We start from the raw sequence: 25,840 nt of genomic DNA, 5'->3' as shown, positions 1-25,840 counted from the left end.
TCTTTGGGGCATTTTTGTCGTTCGTTTCCATTGGGATACAGCCAAGCAGCTCTCGCAAACGCAAATCGCTGTAAAAACGCGCGTCACGAAACGCGCGACAAACGCGCATATTCGATACGGCTAGGTGTGAACCCAGCCTTAGTGCCACCTTTGTGCTGTTTTGTGCCATAAAAATGAACATTTGTGCTGCTTTCATTTTTAAGATATTAGCAATTAAAGGCCATCAAAGGTGACCTTCAATGAGCTTTAATTGCTATTATTTAAAAAATAAAAGCAGAACACATGTTCATTTTTACGGCACAAAACAGCACAAAGGTGGCACTAACCAGCCAACCAATCTTTTGGCTGTTTTAGGGGGGCTGGGTGACCTTTGGTGACCTTTAATAAATAGTTACTAACTCCAAAAAGAAAGGAGATAGAATGGAGATTTAAACGGCACAAACGTGGCACTAACCATCCAGCCCGGTGTCATGTCTTTTTGCTGTGTTAGGGGGGCTGGGTGATGTCATCATCTTCAAAAAACAATTGCTATTATCGTCAAAATAAAAACCGCACAAATGTTAATTTTTATGGCAGAAAACAGCACAAACTTAGCACTACAGAAACACACCGGGGTTTTCATTTGTGCCAGTTGTAGGAGGGTCAGCTTTGCTGAGCTAGAATTGGGCCCTATTCATACTTTTGTATGGGGCCGATTGACTTGCTGCATGAAGGAGCAGCATTGGCACTCTAGGATAAAAAGTGTGCTAGGACTACAAAGGGGGAGGGGGTCAGACAGTACAGGAAGTGATCTTTTCTCCTGGTGATCCTGCCAGAAACACAATTCCTGTCCTAGGGTGAGAACACTCACTGACAGTACTGTATCTATGGTGGAGAAATATTTGGCATCCTATGCTGCACACTCCTGATTTGGATCAAAGAACACCTCCACCTTTTCTCTAACATTGGGGTGGTGTTCTGTAGTCACTGAGTTCCAAGGTTTCACAGAGGTGAACTAGGCAGGGTTGATAACAGCACTTGGGATTTGCACAGGATTTCTGGCAGGACTGACAGGTATTTTTTCATTATTGAACAGATATGTCAAAGCAATTTAAATGGGATATTTAACAGACCAGAAGAGAGGAAATACGAGAAGTTCATTTTTAGGTTCACATACACTTTAAAACTGAATTGTAGTTTCAGGTCAATTATATACAGAATATAAATATACAAACTTTATCTTAGCTTATTACCTGCTTTTGATCTGCAGATATTGATGAAGGCCTCATTAGCGCCTTCTGAAATGACTGCCAAGGGTGGGAATCTGCTCCAATAGTCTAAAGCTTAGCTGGGGCCATATTCTATTCTGTGGGCTGAATGGGAAAACAATTCCACCATCCCTCAAGGGGGCCACACGCTGCTTGGATGTCGCCGACTCCTAAGTTCAGCAGTGTATTGCTGGCATTCTCACTATACGTTTACCTTTGCATTGACTGAATGTATTTTACCAAAGATGAATCTCCTATTGCAGTGCAAGCCTGTCATATGACCCCAAGGTTAGGGTTAAGGTAATCTGTACTACAGTTGCCATGGTTGCACAGGAGAGCAGTTTTTTGGGCAATGTCACCAAATCTTAGCTTTCTGCAAACTGAACCAACGAGGTAACTTATACTAACAGTTACTAAAGAGTGTGCACACCATTTATATAGGTTATATGAGTTGGTTTTTTATTTGACAGAAGTGGAGATTTCTGTATAAAACCCTAACCCTCAGGATCTGCACAAAACACGACCAAAGAAGCCACCTGAGAATTGAAAGCTAGCATACGAGCAGGAATCATACATGTCATTTAGCGTATTAGGAGATACTTACACGTCTTTCCCTGGGCTATAGAGCTGTGAAGAATAATAAATAAGGTTCCCATCAATAATACAGGATCCTCACAAATGGTCAGGTTGCTTCCAATACTCTCGAGTCGAATGACTGTGTGTTGGACTGGCTGGTTTTATGAAAGAGCTGATTACATAATGTACACGACGAGTGTCTGATACATATATACAAGCCCTGCAGGGCGCCAGCACATGATTCACGGGTGAAGTGTGTTACCTTTTATTCTCATGACATCAGACACATGCATAGCACAGAGTAAAGTATTCCATGGACATTCCTGTACACAGTGTACTGTTACACACTCCCTGATCCATGTTCTTCAATGTATTGGGGATTATATACTAAACAGAATACCTAAACCATTGGGGTACGCCTGGATTGCGGGCCCAGACATTCACATGCATAGTGGCCTCGATCCCCCTGAACCCATCTGTCTGATTGCATACTGAAGTTCCATGTGCATTGTGGGGTTCTTCTTTGCCGTGCAGGTTGTACAAAGAATGGTACATTTGTGCCTACTGAGGTGCATCCATTTTTAAAAAATAACTGAATAAAGAAATGTTGCCGGGTTATGTCAAAAATCCCCAGGGTGGAAAACATAGTGGGGGGAATTTGTCAAAGCTGGAGAAGACAAAATCTGGTGCAGTTGCCTATGCCAACCAATCAGCATCTCTCTTCAGTTTGCTCAGGTAAGATTTATAAGGGGACAGATAAGCTGATTGGTTGGCGTGCAAATCGGCTCCAGATTTTGTCTGCTCCAGTTTTGATAAATCTCCCCCATTGTCTGTATGCATATTTATTATTGGAAGCAGTTTGCACTCAGGGCCGCCCTTCTTTCTCTGTATGCATGTAACCACTCCGACTTGTGCACAGCTGGAATCTGTCAGCCTGAAAAAACGGGTTTTACTGTTGGAGTCAGAAACATCTGAAAAAAGGTTTGTGTCCGTGAGGAAGGTTACCCAAAAACATTGGTGCCCCAGACTCCTGATGACTGCATGCTAGGTCTATAAGGAACATCACAAAGTGTTGTATCCTCTATCAGACAATGTAATACTGCCGTTCACTTTAGAACTCCAATGGTGGTGTCTTCTTTGGGTTTCCAAAGACTCTCTCCAACTTCTTCAAGAGAATTGATTGGCAGCGGCTTGCAAAACAGCACTGCTCAGCATTTGTACATGTATGCATTGCATATGGCAACATTAAAATTGCTGCTATAAACTGATTAGGGACATGTTTTGTAAAAGTAGTAATTATAGTGCACATTTCTGTGTTAGAAATCAATACTTTAATGCAGCTTTTTTCATCCAGGCCTGTGGAGCCCCAGGGTTCTTCCAAAGGCTGCTAGGGGTTGGGGCTTCTCACTGACCCCCAATGTAAGGGACATTCTTCCCACTGACCACCACACTAACATGCAGTGTGAAGTAGATATAGTAATTATTATGGTTGGTTTCTTGAAACCTAAAAGTTTTTTCAAGGATTCCTCCATGTTAAAGAGGGTGAGAAAAGCTGCTTCAATGTGAAAAAGAGGAAGGTTTAGTACTACTTTATTTCTTATGAGAGGAGACTCCCATATTTGTATCCAAGTCCGTGTATAATACCAGCCTATGGGTGTGAACACAGTCACTTCTGCTTATCATACGGGCTGCCTTGGTTTAGCATAAGATACAATGTCAGTCTTTTGTTATTGGCTGGCTGGTGGCCATTGTTATCCTAGCCTGGTAGTAGAATGTTAGGACACTGAATACACACAGCGCTCTTACATCTCGCCTTTATGTACAGTGTGTGCTTTCAGCCAACAGCTCTGCATGAGTGTTCTGCCTTGTATACATAGGTTATGAACTGCATAATGTGATGTAACAGCATGCCTGCAGAAGTGTACACAACAAATGGCAATGTCATGACATCATGGCCGGGCTCTGGTAACAATAGAGTTCACAGTACAACTATTACTCATTCTCTATTGACAAGTCACATCATGTGCCAAGAGTGAAGCATTTGGCCCCTACTGTCACTGTCATGTCTATTTAAATTCAGTGCAGCTGTTTTGATCACTGGGGAAGGTTCCCCAACCAAATCTTTGACACATTCTTTCCATTTTTATCATTTACTTTCATCACGGATGTGTTTTTGGTTCTTAAAGGATGTCTACCCAAATGTAATATTTTGTTTTCGGTGGTCAGTGTAGTCATCTCCTGGCTTCGTATGTGTTTTGGACTGTCCAACACTGAAAGCTCCCTGCTGTAATCCCAGATCTTGCACCAACCCCCTGCGAGTTTTGGATGTTCCCATCTACCTTTTTGTGCTCAGGCTCTTCCCATTGCATGCAACAAACTACATGGACAAACCTATTTGTGTGAATGAGCTCCTAAAGCCCAGTTTCAGCTCCCAGACCTTCCGCCACCCACTTGAAGGCAACCATACATGTATTTTTTAATTTTCTTTCAGATGTCCCTGACCCTTATCTTTCTGACCAGTCACACTTACTCTTTGCCTCTTCTCCAGAGTTTGGCTGTTGTCCATGATGCTTAGAGCGTTGGTGCCATTCAATCAATGTAGTCTGAGCACTGGACACCATGAGTGCTGGGCGGCTCCATGATGCCTGGTACTCAGGAAATTTGGATTGAATGATGCCAGGATTCATTTAACTTGCAAGAAGACTGCCACTGGATTGCAGAAAAGATGAATATTGTAGCAGGAGCTGCATTTGTTATATATACTGCTGCTGGGTTACTAATTAAAACCTGCAATTGGGCTTTAACTCAACCGAACCTTTAAACTACATCTGAACTCAATTTAATTTTTTGTACAATTTTTGGACCAGCATTCTACAAAAACAAAAAGGCACCTATTGCTGTGGTATGCACCTTTATGCGGAGCTGTGCCCTGCAGTAATACCCTTTTGCCACTAGATGCCTCCAGTTTTCTAGTTTAAATGGTGGCCAACGTCATCATTGAGGGAAAAAAAGACTTCCGCTTTAACCCTTAGTCCCTTTTTACACCTTTGTGTTCCATGAAAATGTGACAAACACGCACAAAAATGCGTGCTTTGACATGCGTTCACAGAACGTGTCAAAAATGTGCAACACGCTTGCAGTATCATTACTTGTTAATGACACCCTAAATGCAGCTAGGAAAATGTGCGTTTTCCCCTGCGTCAACACACATCAAAATGCACACAAACACACGGGAAATGCAGGAATTTGCTACATGTGCAGATTTTCCGCATTTGTCGCATGTGCGGCACCCATTGAAAGCAATAAGGGTGAGTTGCAAATGTGGGGGAAACGCATGTGAATGGACATGATCGTGACGCACGTTCCCAGCACACCAAGGTGTGAATGAGGCCTTAAGCTCGACCTAGCCCCTACCTCTAAGCCTTATGTTTAGCCATAGTCCTAGCAGCAAAACTATTGTAATGGCACTGATACTGTCATGGCGATAAATACTATGACAGCAACCTTATGTCCTAGAATACAATTAAGTAAAATAAAATTGAATGTCTGATACAAACCGATGCTGTAATATATCTGCAACAAATTCTACATCGAAATGTTCAACTAACAAAGCAAATTATACATGACTACATACATAAGTTATATAGTCATAAAGATGCACGCCTGTATTGGCCAAGCATTCATCTCTATGCTGTGTGCAGACAACTCTGAGGCTGGCCTGATCATGGGACATCATTGGTGATTGGCATCTTTGGATATATGATTCCCCAAGGAACTTGGCCAGGGGTGTATGGAGCAATTCCACGATGCCCATATGTCTTTAGTAGATTGGTACTTGTTTGCATCAAAACTGTTTTTGGTTCCCCATGTAAGTAAAAAGCAGCTCAAAAAGAGATCAGAAGCAGCTGAGAAGGAACTTAACAGGAAAATTGTATTTCATACTTACCGTAATTTTCCTTTCCTGTCCAGCTCCATGTCAGCACACGAATGGGTTAATCCCTCCCTCCTCCCCTAATCAGGATCATAACTCATAAAAGCTGAAAGAGTCCCCTGGCTTGCCGTAACTTGACTACTATACGGGTGGGCCTTGTGCTGCCATGGAGCTGGACAGGAAAGGAAAATTACGGTAAGTATGAAATACAATTTTCCTGTTTTCCTGTCAGCTCCATGGCAGCACACAAATGGGAATTAACTAGCCAAAAACAGGGGTGGGTATGCTTGAACATTTTTAAATCACAACTCATGGCAGAAGAAATAACCCTAAGACCGAATTCAACTTTAGTTAAGGCAGCTGGATCTACACAGTAGTGTGTCATGAATGTGTGCGGAGAAGACCATGATGTGGCCAGACTCCTAGTGGAAATGAGCAAACACCCCACTTGGGACAGTCATGTGCTCGGCTTCATATGCTAACGGCATCGCCTTCCCTATCAAGGATGCTATGAGCCTACTGAATGCTGTAGCATCATTCCTGGCACCTGCCGTAACGATAGAGATGACCCGTAGACCTGAGCTCTTCCGTGGCCAAAATATACGCTTTTAGCGTATTACCTACGTCCAAGCGGCTAATCTGGCCCCCATCATCCGACTTGAGGGTTGGTAATACAATTTCTTGGTGTATGTGAAAGTCAGTCACAACCTTGGGAATGAACCTCAGCATGGGAACTAGAATCACTCCATCTGCCAGGAAAGTGAAGAAGTGTTTTTTAAACTCAAGTCTGGTGGAGGTGATAGCAACTAGAAAGGCAGCGTTTAATGTGAGGGCGAGTAGTACTGGGCTTCCTAGAATGAAGAAGAGTATCGACTACCCTATCTGAGCAACCCAATGTGAGAAGTCTCCGCCTCTCAATATCCATGCTGCTAGGCAAAGTTTCACAGGTGCTGGGTGAAGGATAGGACCGTGAAAGAAGATCGGTCAATGGCGTTAAGAATAGTGGAGGCTGGATACCCATCAGGCGGAGGAGAGGATACCAAGGCCCCTTGGGCCGGTTCGGAATCACTGCCAGGACAGCCACCTATTCTCTCCAGAGTCTCCTCAGAAATTGTAGTATGAAAAAGGCACTGGCGGGAAGGCGCAAGCCGTCCGAATGTCCACTCTGCTGTCAGGGCGTTCATCGCCACCGCTTGTACACATGGAAACTTCGAGAAAAACTTCATGACTTCGGTGTTTGTTCGGGACAAAAAAAGGTCTACTTCTGGAGCTAAGCCCCAGGACACCGTGTCCTGAAATACTTAATCGAGGAGACACCACTCGTCGTTGTCCAGAGGAACTCTGGATAGATAATCTGCTTGGTGATTGAGGGGACCCGACACGTACACTGCCAATAAGTTAAGATGGATCTGAGCCCAGGTAATAAAAGGAGAGACTTCTTTCAGCAGGGCACGACTGCGTGCACCCCCTTGTTTCCTGATACAAGCCATCGCTGAGGTATTGTCGATTTTCATCAAAACTGACTTCCCCAGGATAAATCGCTGGAAGGCCAATAGCGCCTGAAACACTGCCCTCAGCTCCAGGACATTGGAGACAAACCCCCACTGCAGGAAGGACCAGTGACCCTGAGCACCCTCGCTCAGACAGACGGCACCCCAACCCTATTCTCTTGTAGCTGAGCATGTGCAGTTTGCATCTAGAGATTTTCATTGTACAACCACGCCATTAACCTGTCAATTGACATCCAAACAGACAAACGTTTTCTGCTGAAAGACAACAAATCTCCAGATAATTGTAAGGTGACATATAGGAGGAAAAAAAAGGAACGGCAAGCCAGGGGACTCTTTCAGCTTTATGAGTTACGATCCTGATTAGGGGAGGAGGGAGGGATTAACCCATTCGTGTGCTGCCATGGAGCTGACAGGAAAGGAGCCTCTCCTCCGCTCATCTACACGAGCCCATAGAGATACAATTGTCTCCTAGCCGGACTTCCGTTAAGCAAAGTAGACAACCGTCTTTGCATGTCTGTAGCCTACCAGGGCTTCCCATTATGGTTGAGCTTCATAGCAGACTATTTTTTACCATGTTTTTTTATCACTATTTAAAAATATTTTGTTCTCAACAAGAAAGACAAACAGACAATGATGACACACGTGTGATACAAGCTTGAATGACTAACTCAGAAAATATATATATATACATAAACAGGACTCCTTGATCCTTCTTGTAACGCTAACCTGATTTGATTTCTAGGTTTGGATAGTGCAAATGAAGGGTTAGAATCTCTGTCAGGTGCTGGTTGTGTGGGGGAATAGATAGGTAGCACTGGAACCCTGGGGTTGTTGTTCCATCGGTATTACTATCCAATAATAGTGTTGTTTGTACGGGGTGTCTGGATTCTGGGCTGGTAGCTTCTATTATTTCCTTGGTTTGTAATGCAAATAAAAAGATCTGAAATTGAAGCACCGCACCACAAATGAATAGCCCAGATACAAATTTATTTCAATGTAATTTCGGGAGGAAGACCAAGCAAGAAGTCCAATGCATTTCCATAAAGAAGTGAGGCTTTAGTACTACTTGCCCTACTCGGGCAAACCACGGGTTAACTATAAGAGTGCCTAATGTGTGCCAAGAAAACATTCCCTCCAGCAGCCTGAATACTGACACCACACAGGATAGATCCATGGACTCATTCTCTGTATGGCCAACCCTGACCCTAGAATCTGCCTGTGGCAGCAAAAGTTGAGATTCATCAGACAAGCAATGTTTCCAATCATTGGATGTCCAATTTTAGTGGTTCAGTGCCCACTGCTACCTCATTTTCCTGATCTTAAGGTTAGGGTTAGGGCTGACAGCAGTGGGTCCCATGTGGTATTTAGTGGCAATGGCGTATTCAAGGCTTTACATTTATCCAGAGATGTCATTCTTTAACACATTGCTGTAAAGAACGATTATTGCAGCAGATGTGGACTTTCTGACAGCTTAGACAACCCTAACCCAACCTAACCCTAACCCTGTTCCCCGTTGACTTCTCTCATTAAAGAAACCCTGTCACCAGACCATTCATTTCAGCAACAATCTTCCCATACGATTATTTGTGCACTTAACATATTTTATGCATAATATTAACCTGTAAAAACCTCCTTGTGTAGACATGCAATAGTCCTGAGACTCCTGCTTGGATGTGGTGTCAGCAATCACAGCATACTCAGAGAGCTGATACTCAAGTGATAATCTAAAGTGTTTAGCTTCTCACCTCCCCAACAGCTACATAAAATATTATGTGAGAAGGTTAAGGGAGGGGTGGAGGAGCTGGGCCAGCACCAACACACAGTAATTAGACACTTTCAGTAGAGGATAGGGCCATGACGTGCAAGGATGGAGGGGACTGTGCTAGGGAATTGACTCTCCTGGAGCAGTCAATGCTATAAAACGTATAAAGACAACTTGCAACTAAATACAAATAATTTCTAGAAAGAATAAGCACTGCAAGTAAGCATGTGAAATACTTGATTTTTTAAAATATTTTTTTACCCTAACCCTAAAGGTTTAAATTAATGACAGGCTTTCATTAACAAGGAGTGGAAGAAAATAGTTTCTTTATAAGAGCTTTGAAGATGAAATGAATAGTCATGCTTAATAAAGTGAATACTGAAGACCTAAAAAGAGAGCCCACGCTCCATAGGACACTGCAGTGTTTACTTCAAACTGCACCTGCATTGGGGGCTTCATTCCTAAAATACAGGGCATGTTGGAGAGCTTCCAGTGTCCTACTGAGTGTTCTCAGCATCATGCTAAAGAAAACCCACCATTACAGGAGAGCTTGGTCACATGACTTTCACAGGTCATGTGACTGGGATCTCCTCTTACCAGATGCTTTCATTTTTATATCATTTGATGCGCTAAAAACATTAATGGAAATACCATCAAGAATCCAAAGAAACAGGTGATACAATGCCACAACCCATGCTGACATCCTGTAGATGCACGCAATACACTTACTAACCATACTCTTCCCATCAGATAAAGCATATCATAAGTGTAAGATCCAATTGTAGCCTGCAATCCACATAAACTCACAGGCTTTACTATTTCCATCGTTATATCTCTTTCCCTGTTTTCATTGCGCCTTAGACAGCTGTCTCTATTGCCTTCCACTAGTAAAATCTCTGATCCATCAGTAGTCCAACATACAGGATAATAGAAAATTGTATTCAAATTCTTACCAATTGGAGTGAAAATATCTACAAAACAGGAGTGACCCAGGTGGGCTGAGATTGTTTAGGTCATTGTCTCAAGGGGGAAGGTGGGGCAGAGCCTACCCATTTGTATGCTGCCATGGAGAATAGTAAGGAAAATGGAGCTGAAGGTAAATGAAGAGATCTCCAATAATTTCCTCTCCCGACAGGAAGTGATGGGAAATGTCCTAAATAGGATCACAAACAGAAGCCTTCTCCACGCTTTCCAAGAGGAAAAATGAATACATTTTAAGGTCACCCAGATACAAATCTAGGACGCCATTGCTCACAAAGCCTGAGGCACCTTGAATTGAAGACACATGGCTGTTGATATAAAAACATATTAATTAGCAAGTGCTATATCTTATCTCACTATAATTAAAGGCTTATATCATTAGACATCGTACACCACTAACAATATTGTTACACTGACACTGCTGGAAGAACGCTCAGTACAAGATCAATTTTAATCTGCCGCCAGTATTTTCCTAACTACTCTATGGCAACATACAAAGGGAGATAACTAGCCACACACAACAGGTACTGTTTGCCAGCAAAAAAAAAGTTTCTTTCATTGTTTGAAAAGCTGCCAGTAATATTTTTCCAAATTCTACCATGATTAGAGAAGCGGGCTCAACACAATAATAGGAAATGTATACATGGGCGACCAGGACGCTGCTTTGCCTATTATTTCTTGTGACACACTGCAGAAGCCTCACCCTATGCAGAGGTGAGTTGTAACGTACAGTGCGGAGGTGAGTTGTAACGCACAGTGCAGAGGTCAGCTATGTAACGCAGAATGCAGAGGTCAGCTATGTAACGCAGAATGCAGAGGTCAGCGGTATAATGCAGAGTACAGAAGTCAGCGGTGTAACGCATAGTACAGAGCTCAGCGATGTAACACAGAGTACAGAGGTCAGCGGTGTAACGCATGGTACAGAGATAAGATCTGTAATGCAAAATACAGAGGTAAGCGGTGTAATGCAGAGTACAGAGGTCAGAGGGGTAATGCAGAGTACGGAGGTCATAGGTGTAATGCAAGGTACAGAGGTCAGCAGTGTAACGCAGAGTACAGAGGTCATAGGTGTAATGCAGAGTTCAGTGTTGTAACACATAGTGCAGTGGTCAGCAGTGTAACGCATAGTACAGAGATCAGCGGTGTAACACAGAGTACAAAGGTCAGATGTGTAATGCAGAGTACAGTGTTCAGTGGTGTAACACAGAGTACAAAGGTCAGTGGTGTAACGCAGAGTACAGAGATAAGAACTGTAATGCAGAGTGCAGAGGTCAGCGGTGTAATGCAGAGTACAGAGGTCAGATGTATAATGCAGAGTACAGAGGTCAGTGGTGTAACGCAGAGTACAGAGGTCAGTGGTGTAACGCAGAGTACAGAAGTCAGCGGTGTAACGCAGAGTACATAGGTCATCGATGTGTAACGCATGGTGCAGAGTACAGAGATCAGCGGTGTAACGCATGGTACAGAGATAAGATCTGTAATGCAGAATACAGAGGTCAGTGGTATAATGCAGAGTACAGAGGTCAGAGGGGTAATGTAGAGTGCGGACGTCAGTGGGGTAACGTAGAGTACAGAGGTCAGCGGTATGATGCAGAGTACAGAGGTCAGTGGTGTAACGCAGAGTACAGAGGTCAGTGGTGTAACGCAGAGTACAGAAGTCAGCGGTGTAACGCAGAGTACATAGGTCATCGATGTGTAACGCATGGTGCAGAGTACAGAGATCAGCGGTGTAACGCATGGTACAGAGATAAGATCTGTAATGCAGAATACAGAGGTCAGTGGTATAATGCAGAGTACAGAGGTCAGAGGGGTAATGTAGAGTGCGGACGTCAGTGGGGTAACGCAAAGTACAGAGTTCAGAGGTTAGGATGGGTGGAAGAAGATGCAACTGGCTGCCGAGAAGCCCAATCAGTGAAGCTGGCATTTAGCAAAGGCAGTCGAACCGATACTCTGCAACTACAGAGCGGCTGGGAGGGGAGAGTTGACATAAGTGATTGCCGCTGTGGCTGCCATATTTAAGGGCCCCCCGGCCCAGTCCGCCCCGCCTACAATCCTCTGGTATCCCGGGACCGGATCTCAGTGGGCTCCTCCCCTGTCTTGGGCCCTGCAATAGTGCATCTGTCAGGATGTTCTGCTCTCCCGGGATATAGATTGCTTATGACATTTACGTTTTGCAGATGGCTCTGTACTCACTCTTCTATCTGCTCTACTTCTCTGAGCAGAGTATTGTTCTGCATACTGCTCTGTCTCTACACATAGGCCACTGCCTAAAGGGCAGGCGTTTAGTCTGCATATGCTGGGCTAGTATTGTGAATTTTAGAAAAAGCATTTTTCAATATCTATTGCAGCTTCATACATGATGTATGAGGTATACTTAAGATCTTGAAGAGCTGCAACAAGATCCAATTATAAGTGATATATCCAAGCAACATGCGCCTTCACAACAGATGTTAGTGCAGTCACAGGGTGGCATGCCGAAACTGCAGAAAAATAGACCTTTTAAGGGTTATCCAATGCTGTAGTGCGTCCCTAAAGGAGATGGAATTCTCAAAAAGTAGAGTCACATGCTAATTTTATTAAAGCTGCCTTCAGAAGTTATCTGTCATCTTTGGCTCACCCTCATTTAGAGGATTTGATGAGTCTATTGTGCATTTGAGACTTTCTTTTTGCTCATTCATCCAATGAGAATCCAGTGATCTCCTCCACTGTTGGAAAGGCTATGTTTTGTTTCCTCAGTTGCCTGGGTCAAAGTAATTGAGTGTTGGGACGATGTTCTGCAGTACCCGGTGGTGGAAGCCGCTAAGCCATGTTACTTGTGTAATTAAACTGACAAACTCCTGCTTGTCCACCTCTTTGTCCTTTCTTGCTTTGATAAAACAATTTTCACACAAAGTCTTCCCTTGTATCACCTTAGCGGAACAAGTCCAAAAACCATGATGGTCCCAATGAATGGTATCTAGAGGGTGACTCTGACCTTCCTGTTGTGCTTAATGGTGGGATCCTGTTCTGGGCTGAGATCTCATTCTATGCAAATGACTTAGTTCTCATTCTAGTTGTGTAATCAAAGATATTTGCTTTGGACCTCAAATTTTGGGGAGACAGTTTAGGGGTATTCTGATAGTAGTATTGAGACCCTTTAAGAGCAGCATCCAGGTAACTGCTGGCCCTGTTAGAGCAGTCAGCCAAATCTATGACCCTGTATGAGCAGCCACAATCTTTTCCTCTAGTACCAATATATCTCTCTATTAAATTTGACCCCCTAATAGCAGTCAAAAATACTTTGATTAATGGGCGATGAATCCTTCTTACAATGTCCAGATTGTAGCTTCTATGCCGTTCTTCTGTGACACTCTTTAGTAAGAAGATCCTCTTCCAGTCCAACTATCCCCAGATATCCACTCCAGCAGATAGCTAAAGTCTTCAGGGTTAGAATGAGAACACTCTGGAAAGATACCACAAATGTTTATCATCTTCCCAAAACCATACCTCTGAACAAGGACCTCAAGGATTGGTTGGGTCATATAAATATTCATAACTCATTGATTGTCCTTCCAAATCAATGTAGTAAGCTTAAAGAATACTTACAAAGCCTAGAAAAGGGTACACACAGATGTGCATACCCAACAACTACTCGCTGCCCATATATAACATGCCTGCTGTGTGTTCCACTTCTCTGTACACATGTGCCAGTTGTGAACACACCAAAAGAGGCCATGGAGCACATTCCATGCGTTTCAGCTGCCACGACATAACAGGTAACGATGACTGCTCCAAAAAGGAAAGGATTTCTACTGCAGCACTACCATAGAGGACACCTTCAAGGTTCCATAGTAAGCACCATTCAGCATTTAACAATGAGACTTGACTTACCCCGGACCAACCATATGAGGGGTCCACAGCAATGTAGGAAAAACAGGTCTTATTCCTGTTACCTAATAACTGGCAGCAATAACTCACTCCCCTCCTTTTTGTTCTGCTGTCACAGAGACAGGATATGAGGTGACATCTTCCCATATCCCCAAATGCAGATGTATGGTTTTTGCAACATAAGTCCAAAGCCCGTTGACACAGGTCCTTACTCTTTTCCCGGCTGAAGGCTTTTGCAGCCATGAGCTTGTTTTAACCGTTTAATTAGTATGATGTTTGGAACATGTCATTGGCAGTCAAAGGTTTAAACTGCAGAAAGCTGCAAAAGCAAGAACAGGACAATAGTGATGTGGTGAGAGAGAATATTTAAACTTTTGGAACAGTCCTGAAAATCCTCATTTTGGGACATTAACACTAAGCAGGTGTCATAGGACATGAGAATAATGGCTCTATAACTAACTGTCTTTCAGTTTGTGGTTAGGTAGGTGTCTGTACAGGGCTTTACTTTCATCAGGTGCTGGTGAGTAAGCTGCTTCTGGTGACTCAGGTATATGGAGCGGCAGAAGCGTGTGAGTAATCAGCTCAGTTAACTCTTCACACATGTGGGAAAGACGAAGACTCGTTACCTAGCATGCCCCAGGCTGGGGTGTCACACTACCAGTGCTTAGTGGAAAGACGGCACTGCCATCTTCATTATTACTATATTAGTGGCCTATGAGTGGGAATAAGAGTGTGTGCCAGACTTCAGCCCAGTCTATCAGTTGCACAGAGCTGGAAGAATTCTAAAGGCTGATTTTTAAGGATACTATTACCATTTTTAGACAGTCTCTATAACAAAGCCAATCCTCATTTTTGAATTCATGTCAAAGTGTATGTCAGTGCAAAAATACATATTTTCCCATGTTGTGTCACTGTAAAGGCCCTGCAAATAAAAAAGCTGAGCGTTCATATACTAAACAGGGCCTAGCTTCACCTCTAGCTTTGAAACATTGGATATTCTGTGTGTATCTTTAACAAGAAATGAATGCATCACAAAAAGACACGTTACTGATATACTGCAATACACATTGTTTTTCTAATAGCACCCTTAACGTCCTTATTTCTTATACTATAGATAATGGGATTCAGCATAGGAGTCACTACCGTATAGAGGATGGTTACTACTCTATTCTGTTGTGGGGAGTAAGCAGATCGGGGCCGTAAATGCATAAGCATAATGGTGCCGTAATATAGGGAGACCACCATAAGATGGGAGGCACAAGTAGAGAACGCCTTCTTACGCTCTCTGGTAGAATGGATGTTCAAGATGGTCAAAGTGATGCAGAGATATGACAAGAGTATCAACAAGAATGATCCAAGGACTATTAAGCCAACAGATATGTATTTGGCCATCTCATTGAACCAAGTGTCTTGGCAGGAGAGATGAAAGAGGGGTGGCATCTCGCAGAAGAAGTGCCTGATGAGGTTGGACTTGCAAAAGGGCAGCCGGAAGGTAAAGAATGTGAGAATAAAAGAGTTTAAAAAGCTTACTGTCCAACATCCAACAACCAGATCTCTGCAGAGTTTTTTGTGCATGATAGCATTATATTGCAAAGGTTTACAGATAGCAGTGTATCGATCATAGGCCATGACAGCCAGTATTAGACATTCCGTACCTCCAAGGGCTAAATGGAAGTATAACTGGGCAGCACATCCAAAGAAAGAAATACTTTTATCCTGTGTTATGGTGTTTATCAGAATTTTGGGCACCACTGTTGAGGAAAAGCAAATGTCGATGGCAGAGAGGTTGCACAGAAACAAATACATGGGAGTCCACAGTTGGGCATTGAGTATTACCATAACAATTAGCAAAACATTTCCAAAGAAGGTGAAAATGTACATTAGAAGGAACAAGAAGAAGAAGACAGCTTGTAGGCTAGGTACATCTGAAAGTCCCAGAAGAATGAACCTTCTCACATAAGTATGGTTTGAGTTTTCCATTTCATTACCAATATTGTTTTCAAAATTTTAATTAAATTCTAATATCTCCCTCAAGAAACCCTTTTAAAGTGTTTGTTTAGGTCATAATCCTGTCTGGAATCATATTTACTCTTCTTGTTGATGTAAGACTTTTGAACCAACAATACCCTTCTTCCCTGTAGATCTTTACCCTGAAAGTCCATCGCAAAGTACACAAGGTCATCAATCTGAAAGAAAGACATTTCCTCCAGCAGTTCACTATATCATGAAACGACAAGAAAACGGCATGATACTGTATACATGTGTGCGCGGTATCTGTAGATCCGAACCCAATTTGGAAGATGTTATTTTATTATGTTAGTTCATTAAGGAAACTTTCTTTGATTTAAATTGTAGTAAAGGAATTTTGATAAATTTTCTATGTTGAAGACAAATAACACAAAATACATCTTCCTTTTTCTAAAGTATAGTTTAGTAATCTGTTCCATCAATATGAATGAATATTTAGTGGGACCAATAAATAGAAGAACCACGTGAATATTATCTTTTTCCTACTCAATGCATCTCTTCTACTATTGTTGGGAAAGATTGCTAGATTGAGAAATGTAACAATTAGAAGAGAGAGCAAATCAATATCTTATAGAAATTTCAGTTACTAACATGAATAAAAGACTATATATATTATCATAAATGTTCCCTTACTATTGATTATAATCAATAAAGACAATATGTACAAGACAACTATACTATTCATTTAAGACTGAAATTCAGGATAAGCAAAAAATGGTCTTCATACAAATGGTCTTCATATTCTTGTTTTAGTCTTGTTATTTCTTTCACATCTGTACAGTAATCCAGTCTGAAGTGTTGCCTCTGTACAGCAGCTTCCTGTAATAAAGACCGGCCACTGCTGCTTTCTCTCCTTGTGCAGGGTGACTGGTCTTGTCTCCGCCCCCTCCTGTAATAAAGACCGGTCACTGCTGCTTTCTCTCCTTGTGCAGGGTGACTGGTCTTGTCTCCGCCCCCTCCTGTAATAAAGACCGGTCACTGCTGCTTTCTCTCCTTGTGCAGGGTGACTGGTCTTGTCTCCGCCCCCTCCTGTAATAAAGACCGGTCACTGCTGCTCCCTCTCCTTGTGCAGGGTGACTGGTCTTGTCTCTGCCCCCTCCAATAATAAAGACCGGTCACTGCTGCTCTCTCTCCTTGTGCAGGGTGACTGGTCTTGTCTCCACCCCCTCCAGTAATAAAGACCGGTCACTGCTGCTCTCTCTCCTGGTGCAGGGTGACTGGTCTTGTCTCCTCTTCCTGCTGTAGTTTTTTTCAGGCAGCTTGTAGTGTGTAGGGCCTGCAGGACACCTCCCTTAGCTCTGCACTCTGCACCGGACTATGTGCAGCACAGTGATTATGTCATTGCTATTTTTACAAGATAATATCTTGGCTCGCACACAAAGTTAACTTATATGCTCTGTGGTCACTAAAGAATATGTTTACATAAATATTTTTGTGGCCAGAGTTTATTTTAATAAGTCTTTTTGTTAAAAGTCATGGGTGCTTCCAATTTTTTTCCTATGCTAATTTGCTTTAAATTCTTATTTCTAGCAGCTATCCTTCATTATTGTGTGGAAACGGGTGCCTTGCCCTGCCATGAAACATGCCTAGCACTGACAGTGGCCCAGTGATGGGTGACTATTGAGCAGGTCATGGCACTCAGTAGACTCATGCAATAATGAGTAGCTCTTGAACACTGCAAAGCACAGAGCACTCAACATAATCCACAATCTGACATGCATGTGACCAAGAATACTTTGTAATGCAGTTATTCATTTATTTTAATTCTTCATTAAAGTGATTTTCTGTGCTGTCCTGTGCGCTCTGTGTTGTGCTATGTTTTAGTTTCTCACACATATTAAAGTTTGCTGCAATGATGAGCAGATCTTTCCCTGCATGTTCTTAGGGATATTTTATGTCTGCTTTTCTTTTCTATGTCCAACAAATGGTCTGACCTGACTGAAACAGCGGACTTTCTAAAGGGCTAATTGGTCTTCCCTTGGCAGTCCTGAAGCAGGGTTGTTATTTATATGGTGATTGCTCAAGTGAAGCATTTAAAATAAAAACTGTAAATAAAAATGTTTCATCAATACATTTAACAGCAAGCAAATAAAATGGTGAAGACTTGTCAAAAGTTACTTTCATGTAAAAGTTAAAATTTGTACTTATTAAATATATATTACAACCTTCCTTTAGAGTTATTGCATTAAATAATGACATGTGGCTTGTATATTTCTGTCACGCTAACCTTACGACATAAGAGATTCCAATGATTTGGGCTTTGTTCATCCAGAGGCTAGTCTGCATCATTCCATAAAGTCCTGTATTTCTTCCATGGTTATTGTAGCTAGCTGCACATCTTCCATGAATGATCAGACAGGAAAGACAAATCCTATGACTTCTTTATTTGCAGAATTTGTTTTCCCAATGGCACAGCTCCCCTCACCTGAAAAAACATCTGCACGTCCCATCGCAATTAAAACACATCAGTGTATTGAGATACTTGAAAAAAGTTAGAGATACTTTCTGAAATCCGGATTAACCTTTTAAACTGAAGGATTTTACAGTGTACCTTACCTTTAAAATGGATGGAAAATGGTGGACACCAAAATGTGCTTACAAGGGTGTAAACTGAGGTGCCAGTAAATACACTATATGGCCCAATGTCTTTGGACCTCTGACCATTACACCTCCCAAGTGGACAATCCTGCTCCCTTTACTAATGTTGATTTTATAATGTTTATGATTGTTATTCCAATGTTTCATTGGAAACATGTTTCTGTAGAGAAAAAAAAACAATGAATATTGCTTGTTTAGTAATTATGTAAATAAACACATTTCAAATGTTTGTATACAGAATATTATATATTTTAAAGATTATTTTGTTTCATTTTTTGGAATTGATATGCTTATCTATATTCCATGCTCTTATATTTCAATATTGCAGAGATTTCCAAATTATTGTTTCTCTTGGCATTCTAAAGAAAATAATATAGAAGAAACACTGATGAGTAGTCAGCAGAAATAGTTCATCTTTTAGAGATAAATGAAAGGATCAATGAGATCATTTATCAAATATTTATTGTATCTGCTATCAGCTATCACAGTAGTTCCCACACAAGAGTGTGGAGGTAAAGACACCTGCAGGGGGAATTAGAAGATTTACCTTTAGACACCAACAAAAATAAAGGTTTGCAGATCAGCTTTGTCCTCCGTCTAATCTAATTGAAATGTTTATAAATCATTTCACTCCTGGACAAGGTAACATCACTTTGGATTATCTAGAGATATAGTGCTATAAGCGTTAATCAATCTATTATGATTGTTAACTTTGGAAGCAGAGCAAAGTATATCTAAAGATGACATTTATTTTGTAAACTATTGACAGAGTGGATTGTAGACATGAATAACTAAATGTGTCATTTTTCACGTATACACACTCACAGTGGGTGTACATTCCAGTGCCTTGTAGCTGTTAGCTTGCTTATTGGCGCAGTTCATTTTCTATATTTATTATTGGATTGTAGACATGTGCATTCGGATTCGGACGACCTTGCTAAATCACGAAATTCCATTGATTTGGCAGTTCATCCAATTCCGAAATAACGAATTATTATATGCCCGAAAATACGAAAAGCTATATTTGGGCATATATTAATACATTTTCTTTTAGTAAACCCAATCTTGCTGCGTCCAAGATGGCGGCGCTCATACATGCGTATGACGTCACCCAACGATATCATCGGGTGACGCCATGCGCCTCGCCTCCAAGATGGCTGTGCATGCACAGAACACACCGGTGGCCAATATGGCTGCCTCACGTTCTGTTCTTTTATATGCGCACTTTTGGATTCGGAGGCAACGCAACAGCATAATTATTAATTTCATCAAACATAAATATTGAAAAGGTTTTTCCCTTTTCATTCGTTTATTCCGAAACAAATATTTATGCTGTGCGCATGTATAGTGGATAGTAATTAGAACAACAGATTTATGCTATTTTATGGTTAATTTATGTTGTAAGTGTGCACATTAAGAATATTCACACTATGGGGTGTGTTTATGAAACAAACTGCTTTGTGGTTTTAAAACAAAGACATTAGCAGAGCTGTTCACATGTAAACATTTTTTAAATACATTTCATGGTGTCACTGGAATAGAAATTGAAATAAAATACAACATTTTTAGTTGTCCCAAGAACAGAAAAAGGGGGTAAATTATATCAATGTGTAGACTATTTCAATAGACAACATTGGATTTCCCTCACTTTTGGTATTCAATTCATGTTGTGTCTCCTGAGCAATCTCCTAAGTGTGTCATATTCAGGAAACATACTGTATATTACAAATTAATAATGTAATCAGTTCAATGCTATATTGAAGTAGAACTAAAGAAAAAAATTCTACTAATAAAAGTAAGGGAGTTAAAACCCCTTTCTTGTCACGTTGAAGAGATTTTCCCTAACTTCCAGTCCTATAGCCAACACAGGAAGTGAGAGTAAACCCCTGAAAAGTAAGGGACATGCCTTGTTGTCATCAGGGTCCTTAGTTGGAAGATTTCCTGTCTATTCCTGTTCTTGTAACAACTCATAATATTGGATTTTATTTTAATGTCTGTAATAACAGTCAACAGGACAAATAGAAGAGTGAATGTCCCTAACACGCACACAGCAATGAAAACCTGATAGGTATTCTGAAATCCTTTTGATAGACCCTGACTAAATGATATCTCTATGCAGTGATGATATAATCTGTGAAAAGCAGTATTAATTGCTTGCTAAGTGAATGAATTGGCTGCCAATTAGCGTTTTCCTGCGATTGTTCATGAGCACCACTGTCTGTTACACTATAACAACAATGATTTACCTCTGAGTATGAGGAATAAATTTGGCTTCATCTATTGAAGTATTGAAATTTCACGTACCGTATATACTCGAGTATAAGCCGTCCCGAGTATAAGCCGAGGTACCTACTTTTACCCAAAAAAACTGGGAAAAAGTGTTGACCCGAATATAAGCCGAGGGTGGGAAATGAGGCGGCTACTGGTAGATAGATACCAATAAAATTACATTAATATTTATTTAAAAGAAAAATAACCTAGCTCTGTTCTGCTGCTCCGGTGGGCGGCGCTCCGAGCGAGGTCATCTGGCAGTCTCCGGCCACCTAAATTAGGACCCGGAGACTGCCAGATGACCCCGCTCGGAGCGCCGCACACCGGAGCAGCAGTGAAGCAACGCTCGGCGAGGTAAGTAAGAAGACGCGCTGGCGCTGACTCGAGTATAAGCCGAGGGGGGCACTTTTCCCCCAAAAAAATGGGCTGAAAATCTCGGCTTATACTCGAGTATATACGGTAACTATTCATGCATCACGGCTGCAAGTTAAACTATACAGGGAAAGTTCACCCCAGCTTCAGTGCATCCCTTCCCAATTCTGGCATGATCGCACTGGATCGCATTCTGGCTGGCTCACTTTGTTTTGGGGCAGGATGCGATCCTGGGTTCCACTCCTATGCAGTCAGAACAAATAGTGCCTAACCCTAACCCTAATGCAGCATTTTTTCTGACTGAACCGGACTGGAACGCAGGCACTGTTGTGCCATGCGTTCCGGTGCGGGCAATCGCATTGTGGCCGGAGGGTGTGGCTTTGGTGCCATTGACTTAAATGCAACGCCACGCCCCCCTCCCGCCGGCCGGAATGCGATCCAGTGTGTTCCGGCACCAATCGTGTCGGAACGCACTGTGGCTGGTGTGAACTAGCCCTCAATGGGAAGGAAATGTCTCTCCCCAGAGGAGATATTCAAATAAATAACAACTATGTCAAAGATCAATCAGACAGCTACAATGTATTCTATATGACAAAGAGCTAAAAAGTCTTATGAGATATGGTTTCGGGACTTTATCTTCTGTTTCCTCGTGAAGTAAAATGATGATACATCTTTTCGATATAAGGCAAATCTGCTTTTTTTCCTTTTCACTAAGATATTAGTTCCTACAAAAATAACTTTGTACTACAAAATGGCAAAATGCCGGCAGTGAATGTGTTGAGATGAATGAGTGTGATAGCAAATTTGCTCTTGTTTTATGGCATACAGAGGGATGGGATGCTGGGTAACTAAAAGTAATTTTCATAATTTTGATAATATTAATAAAATAAATTGACTGAACCTCCCTCTAGCCTGTCAAGTACCTGCTGCTCAGCTTTGCCCTCCTCTACGGAAGAGTATCTCCTTGTTTTTGTTTCTGCTAATTTAAGGGTTAATGTAGGTCCGGTGTAAAAGTAAAATGGTAGTTGAACTTCTGATTTATAATTAAAATGCTAGGAATGCTAGACTACTTTTAATTATTAGATACTGAAACCCTCTTCACTCTATCCAAAGTAAAATAAAAGTATTGAGTTTAGTTCTACTAAATTCTATTTCCAACCAAATATACATTCTAGCTATTTTAATGTCTTTATTCAGCCTCAAATACTATGTAACTATGTAAGTCAAGTAATTTAGTTAATTATGTATTATTTTAAATAACAGGACACTATTACACAGAACAAAATAATTATTAGATCCTTTTTTTTATAACTTTAAAGACTATTTTCACCTTTTGTTTTCAAATGTGCATGCATAGGAAGATGGAACAAATATTAAATGTATTTTTGAACAACTAAAGTTTGAATAGCATTCCTTTTGGGCAGCTTTAAACCACCTGTGGCCTGGATAAAATAATCCAAAGGAACAACTTTCCAATAGTCCTTTCCTGTTGATAACATGCCAAAATAATGTGAGTCTAACTGTAAATACTAAGTTTACTTTTTTATTAAAACACTCAAGGGCATGCATACAAGGGTCACCTGTAAGTCTTACTATTACAGTACATTACAAATGATGACAATGTATGATTGAAAAGTAGAATTTTAACAAAAATACTTTTTGATATCAAATAAAAATTTTATGTTACAAAAATTACTTTTTGGTACCTTGAACATCCAATCATTTTTCTGGTTAGCAGAACTAAAGGAAACATTTTTATGTTCTGTTTCATCTTGAAGTTAAATCATGATACATCTTTTTGATATAAGGCAAATCCTTTTTTTTTTCCAAAGAGGAAATTATCCAAACATAATTTACTCTAAAAACATGAATTTGATTCTAAATTACCCGGTAGATTAACCAAATATTTTAGTGTATGGAAACCCTGAGTTAACAGTTATCTGCCACCAGACAGTGGTAGTAGCCTGCTGGAGCTATAACTACTATCTAGGGATGCACTGACACTGGTATCGGTATCGGTGCCGATACCGAGTATTTGGTCGAGCACTCGTACTTGCTCAAATGCTCAGATGCCTAGCCCGATACTTCCTGTATCAGGAAGCCGGCTCCATGCTCTCTCATCACTTGTCATCACCATTAAGGAAGCCACTCATCACATCACCATTAAGGAAGCCAGGCGCCGTGTAATGATGCTGATTCTGATTGGGAGGAGCCGGCATCGACGAGGGAGCATGGAGCCGGCCTCCCGGCAAACCAGAAGCAGGGTGCCGCGCCATTACACGGCGCCCTGCTTCCATGATTGGCCAGCAAGCTGGCTCCATGCTTTCTCATCACATAGTGACGAGAAGCATGGGATGGCTTTCTTGTTAATCGGGAAGCCGGGTGGCGAGTCATTACACGTCGCCTGGCTTCCTGAATGGGACTTCCAGTACTCGGTAATTAGTATCGGCGAGTACCGGAAAAAAATATCGGTACTCGTACTTGGTACCAAAATACCGGTATCGGTGCATCCCTACTACTATCTAAACAAATATCCCTCCTTCCCGTCCACCCTCCCTGAATTCCGGAGTTCTCTTCTCCATTCTACTGGATGCCCTATGCTTCTTTCACTTCTCACTTGATGTTAACTTCTTATTGAGACGTGCAATATGAGCCACATGTACATCCAACCTAACACAGTAGAGTATTAAAGTTTGAAGTTCCAAAGTAACTAGAAAACATTTTTTTTTTAAAGTGTGAAGCTGCTTCTAGAAGACTTGAAAACTGTAATTGGATTGGGAATTTGAAATCATTAAATGAACTCCTAACATGAAATAACAAAAACCTTCTGGGAAAAATGAAGGGTTATATAATGTTGACAAACAATAGCTGATCTCCCTCAAGTTGGCTTTTAATGTATTCACATGTCTTATTGCATCACATATCCCAACAATAAGAGGTTTATTTCGTATTTCAGGACTGTGTGAAGCGGGCAATGTTTTAAGAAGATTTTACTGTGCTACACACTAAGTCGGATGGAAGGCTTTTTCATTGCTAAAGTCCCTGCTCACCATAAACTTTATGGTCAAACTGTCAAGTTCACTTTCATTAAGCATGAGAGGAGCTATTCCATGTATCACCTACAACTCTGTAACCGCTCTGTCTTGGAAAAAACAAAGAATTTGAAGAATAATAACTTGATTAATATTACTCTGTTTTTCCTAAGTTTGATTGGACTGTGTTTCTTATTATAACTGACTGTCATATCTATTGAATTTTGTAGGAATGCAAGAGTTTCCATCATCAGATATCTCCATCAGTAGAAATGGCATTGTATGTTATGCTGGAAAATTCAAACCAAACAGTTGTACGAAAATTCATTCTTCTTGGACTCTCTTCTATCAATAGTCTACAAGTTGTCTTCTCTTTGTTGCTTTTCCTAATGTACATGGTGACATCATTAGGAAATCTTTTACTGATCATTATTGTAAAACTTAACCCCCGACTCCAGACACCTATGTACTTTTTCCTGACTAATCTTGCCACTATTGATATTTGTTATTCCACAACAGTGGTGCCCAAAATCTTAGCAAGCACCTTGTCACAGGATAGGAGCATTTCCTTCCTGGGATGTGCAATCCAGTTATACTTCCACGCATCTTTAGCTGCTGCGGAATGTTTAATCTTGACTATTATGGCTTTTGACAGATACAATGCCATCTGTAAACCTCTGCAATACCACATGATCATGGACCAAAAACTGTGTTTTCGTCTGGCTGTTGCATGTTGGGCTGTGAGCTTTGCTGTTCCTGTACATCTTACGCTGTACACTTTTGGGTTGCCTTTCTGCAAATCCAACAGGATTGAACATTTTTTCTGTGAGATGCCACCATTACTTAATTTGGCCTGTGCAGATATTTGGTTCAATGAGATCTTGGCGTACATAGCAGCTATAGTAGTTGTTGGGGGCACTTTTGTGCTCATACTTGTATCTTATCTCTTTATCACCTTGACCATCCTAAAGATAGACTCCACCAAGCAAAAGCAAAAAGCTTTCTCTACTTGTGCCTCCCACCTTTTAGTGGTTTTCCTTTTCTATGTAACTGTACTGTTCATGCACTTACGTCCTCCTTCCAGTTACTCCCCACAACAAGATAGAGTTGTGTCCATCTTCTATACGGTGGTAACACCAATGCTGAATCCCATCATCTACAGTGTACGAAATAAAGAAATTAAAGTGGCTATAAGAAAAACATTAGCAGTTGCAGTATGTCAATAAAGTGTATTCCTTGTTAGCAGCAGATGCATTTAGGGTTAGGGTTAGTGTTAGGAGTAGTGACTACTTTACAACACACACAGGGACCATGGGGAATCAAAGTAGTCACCCTCCAGAAGGAAGGACGGTGTCAGCACCAATTCAGAGATGATTTGAGGAGCTACAGCCGAGTGATACACAAATAAGATTTTTTATATTAGTTAAGGTACCTGAATGCATTTTTAAGATTAATTCCTTAGTTTAGTGTCACTCTAATCTAAATGACCTTAAAAATACAATCCATTTAATTTTGAATTTTTTTAAATGTAAAGGAAAATGATCTTTCAACTTCAAAGATCCCCTTCATCCATTGTCACTGAAGCTAAAATATAAATAAATACATGTAAGCTGTATAACAGTCGATTTTCAGTGAACTAGGATGGCACATAGTTTGCATTGTTT

General features: G+C 41.2%; 2 protein-coding genes across 2 annotated transcripts; one reads left to right on the top strand and one right to left on the bottom strand.

The window, feature by feature from the left end:
* Positions 1-14,919: 14,919 nt before the first annotated feature.
* LOC108802779 (olfactory receptor 1019-like) lies at positions 14,920-15,855 on the bottom strand. The gene has a single exon (XM_018574637.1). The coding sequence runs from the start codon at positions 15,853-15,855 to the stop codon at positions 14,920-14,922; it is 936 nt and encodes a 311-aa protein (XP_018430139.1).
* Positions 15,856-24,448: 8,593 nt separating this feature from the next.
* LOC108802778 (olfactory receptor 5V1-like) lies at positions 24,449-25,402 on the top strand. Its single transcript, XM_018574635.1, has one exon. It carries the CDS (start codon positions 24,449-24,451, stop codon positions 25,400-25,402), a length of 954 nt encoding a protein of 317 aa, XP_018430137.1.
* Positions 25,403-25,840: the final 438 nt, after the last annotated feature.

Source organism: Nanorana parkeri, unplaced genomic scaffold (genome assembly GCF_000935625.1).
Source record: "Nanorana parkeri isolate BGI_ZX_2015 unplaced genomic scaffold, ASM93562v1 scaffold3111, whole genome shotgun sequence".
NCBI classification, from domain to species: domain Eukaryota; kingdom Metazoa; phylum Chordata; class Amphibia; order Anura; family Dicroglossidae; genus Nanorana; species Nanorana parkeri.
The sequence above is the reverse complement of the archived record's forward strand: the minus strand, read 5'-3'. Positions and strand labels throughout refer to the sequence as shown.